The sequence below is a fragment of the Corapipo altera genome, unplaced genomic scaffold (genome assembly GCF_003945725.1).
Source record: "Corapipo altera isolate COAL_440 unplaced genomic scaffold, ASM394572v1 289, whole genome shotgun sequence".
Lineage (NCBI taxonomy): Eukaryota > Metazoa > Chordata > Aves > Passeriformes > Pipridae > Corapipo > Corapipo altera.
The window spans coordinates 2,707-5,992 of record NW_020885101.1 but is presented as its reverse complement, the minus strand read 5'-3'; the positions used below and the strand labels follow the sequence as shown (position 1 = coordinate 5,992).

The following is a 3,286-nucleotide window of genomic DNA, read 5'->3' as shown; positions in this document are numbered from 1 at the left end:
ACGGCACGGCACAGTACGGCACGGCACGGCACGGCTCTTCTGCTTCCGGCTCGACACGAGCCGGTTCGTCTCCGTTCGACCGGGAGTCGGCGGAGCCGGGGTCCGCCGGCCGTGCCGGTCGCAGCTCGGCGCGATCGGTGCGGGTGCCGTTACCGGTGCCGCTGCCCTGACACTGCTCTGCCCAGAGGTCGGGACCCGCAGTGCTCGGGGCGGACCCGGTGCAGGCGCCGGTGCCATTGTCCGTTGCCCGGTGCGGGTCCCGCTGCCTTTGCCCTGACGCCGCTGTCCCCGCAGGTCGGGCCCCGCCGTGCTCTGCGCCGCTCGGCGGTGCCGGTGCGGGTCCCGGGCCCCGACACCCTGTCCTCGTACGTCCTTCCCCACCGGGCGCCTCGGGGCCGTTTCTCGTGCTCGGTGCGGGTCCCGGGCCCGGTGCCCTGACCCCGCTGTCCCCGCAGACACTTCCTGGCGGGCGCCCCGGGGCTATTCCCCAGCGCCGGCGCGGGTTGCGGGGCCGTTCCCCGTGCCCGGTGCCGGTGCCCTGACCCCACTGTCCCCGCAGGTCCGTCCCCGCCGGGCGCCCCGGGCCCGCGCCCTCCCTGCAGGAAGCGTCGCAAGTCCCGGACCGCGTTCACGGCGCAGCAGCTGCGGGAGCTGGAGCAGCGGTTCCGGCGGCAGCGCTACCTCTCCCCGGTGGACCGGGACGCGCTGGCGGCGCGGCTGGCGCTCTCCGCCGCCCAGGTCATCACCTGGTTCCAGAACCGCCGCGCCAAGCTCAAGCGGGACCTGGAGGAGCTGCGTGCGGACGTGGCCTCGCTGCAGGCGCTGCCCCCCGCCGCCCTCCAGCAGCTGGCGGGGCTGCCCGAGCCCCCGGGGGCTGCCGGTACCGGCACCGCGGCGCCCGCCGAGCTCTCGGAGGAGGAGATCGACGTGGCGGACTGAGCCGAGCCCGCTCGGCCCGACTGGCCCCGCTCGGTTCCGCTCGGCACCGCCCGGGCCGACACTGCTCCGTTGGGCTCCACTCGCCCCGGTCCCGAACGGAGCGGAGCCCGGCCCGGCCCCGCCCCCTCGGTGCACCCGTTTTTGGGTATTTTTTTTTTGTTCATCTTTCCCTTGGTTCTTTTTTTTTTTTTTTAATTTTATTTTCTATCGGCCCCGGTGTAAATATTTGCAATAAAGGCGACACCTTATTATGGAACCCTGATCCCCCCCGGGGACCACTCTGTATCCCCCCATTTTCCAGGCGAGCACTTCCCGCCGTGGGCATTAATTTGTTTTAACCAGTGATTAATTACCGGCTGAGGCCGACCCTCCCCCCCTCAATTTGCATATTAATCAAATTGTATTTGATGTCCCGCCTGTCACTCCTCACCCTGAAGCTCCTGTCACCAGCAAGTGACATTCCGGGGGGAGGGTGGGGAACCCCCCCCGCTGCCCCTCGGGCTGGACGGACACGGGAGGGCGAGGGGCAACATGGGGAGGGGACATGGGGGGCTGGAATGGTGGGGTCCAGGACTGGGGTGGGGGGGCAGAGAGGGCAGGGGGGTGGAAAGAGAGCTGGGGGGGGTCGGGGGAGGCACCAATCCAAGGGAAGGAAAAGCCAGAGAGGACAACAGTCTCAGTTTTATTATAAAACCCAAATAGGTAACAAATCCCTGAGGGGCCACGGGGATCAGCCCGGGCCCACCCCCCCCAGGCACGAGGGGCTGCAGGGGGGCCCCGACCCCCCCAAGGCAGGAGGGGGGACACTCTCACCCCCAGCGTGGAGACAAGGCACAGGCAGGTACAGGCAGGTACAGGCAGGTGCGGGGGGGCCCCGGCAGCCCCCCCTGACAGAGCAGGGTCATCTGAGCAGCCCCCCGGGGGCAGGACCCCCCCTGGCACGGGGCAGGGGGGCCGGCGTGGCGTGGGACGGGTGCTTGAGCTGCAGCACCAGCTCGCTGCCCTCCACGGTGGCACCCTGGGGACAGGGGGGAGCTGGCACCGGGACAGGCCCCACGGGCAGGGGTGTCCCAGGGTGGGGGTACCCTGTGTGCCCCCCCAGCTCACCAGCATGGCCCCAAAGGCCGCCTCCGCCGCCGCCTTCCCGCAGAAGTTGATGAAGGCGCAGCGCCGGCCCGGGAGCATCCGCACAGAGTGGATCTCCCCGAACCTGGGGGGCACAGACCCCCAAACGTGGGGTGGGCGAGGGTTAGAGATACCCAACCCTGCGGGGTGGGGGTCAGAGACCCTCCAATGCGGCAGGGGGCTTGGACACCCCCAAATGTGTGTGGCAGGAAAGCATGAAAAACACTTGAAGATGGAGGAAGAGTACTAGACACCCTCAAAACCACAGGAAGGGGGATCAAAAATCTCCAAATCTGAAGGAAAACAGTTACAAACACCCCAAAGCAGTGCAGTAGAGACCCCTCAATGCTGGAGGAAGCTTAGATACCACCAAATCTCGGGAACTAGATCACAGACCCCTCCCCAAAGCCTCCCTTGCAGGTCAGAACCACCAGGGAATGGGGACAGAGACAGGGCTGGGGGGCACCAGGGCTCTGCTGGGGTGCTGGGGGTCCCAGGGGGGCAGTACCTGGGTCCTGGGGGTCACTCACCGGCCGAAGGTGCGGCGCAGAACCTTCTCACTGATTTGGGGGGTGACGTTGCCCACCCAGAGCGGGAAGCAGTCCCTGCCGAGAGCCACCCCGGTGTCACCAGAGCCAGCACCATGTCACTGGGGCCCTGGGTGCCCCCAGCCCCCTGGAGCCCCGTACCTGGCAGGGTGGCTCGGTGGCAGTGTCAGGTGGTTGGCAGCCGTGGCAGGTCCCTGTCCTCGGTCTCTCGTGGGGGTTCCCGTGCTCCCCCCACCACCACTCCTGTCACCTGTCTGCTGGCAGCTCCTGCTCGCCCACCCCCCTGCCGAGGGGCCAGGGGGGTCAGCACCCACCAGGGACATGGGGACACCCCCAGGGCCCCCCAGCCCTGGTCCCTTACCGGGGAGAAGCGGTGGCTCCTTGGTCTCAGGCAGGAAAGGGGACACGGGGACCCCCCTGGGGCGGCTGTGCTGCTGTGGGGGGACAGGGGTGAGGTGTGGGGGGCACAGCAGGTGGGGGGCAGGAGATGGGGGGCAGGGGAAGGGGGTCTCACCCGCAGCAGGGCCCGGCAGGCCTCCAGCTGTGCAGCGGCCTCAGCGTGGGCCCCGTCCCGCAGCAGCAGCTCCTCGAAGGTGCGCGCGGCCTCGGCGTAGCGCTGGGGGCAGCGGGCACCTGCAGCCCCCTGCCCGGCCCCACGGGCACCCCACTGCCCA

General features: G+C 68.9%; 2 protein-coding genes across 2 annotated transcripts in view; one reads left to right on the top strand and one right to left on the bottom strand.

The window, feature by feature from the left end:
* Positions 1-1,201, top strand: part of LBX2 (ladybird homeobox 2) — a 4,480-nt gene extending 3,279 nt beyond the window's left edge. The window contains exon 2 of the mRNA XM_027669718.1: positions 560-1,201. Coding sequence (XP_027525519.1) covers positions 560-939 — 380 coding nt within the window. The 3' untranslated portion in view covers positions 940-1,201. The remainder of the gene's footprint in view (positions 1-559) is intronic.
* Positions 1,202-1,603: 402 nt separating this feature from the next.
* Positions 1,604-3,286, bottom strand: part of TTC31 (tetratricopeptide repeat domain 31) — a 4,368-nt gene continuing 2,685 nt past the window's right edge. The window contains exons 10-15 of the mRNA XM_027669700.1: positions 3,127-3,228; positions 2,974-3,046; positions 2,754-2,895; positions 2,595-2,669; positions 2,047-2,149; positions 1,604-1,957 (exon numbers count right to left, since the gene is read on the bottom strand). Coding sequence (XP_027525501.1) covers positions 1,841-1,957; positions 2,047-2,149; positions 2,595-2,669; positions 2,754-2,895; positions 2,974-3,046; positions 3,127-3,228 — 612 coding nt within the window. The 3' untranslated portion in view covers positions 1,604-1,840. The remainder of the gene's footprint in view (positions 1,958-2,046; positions 2,150-2,594; positions 2,670-2,753; positions 2,896-2,973; positions 3,047-3,126; positions 3,229-3,286) is intronic.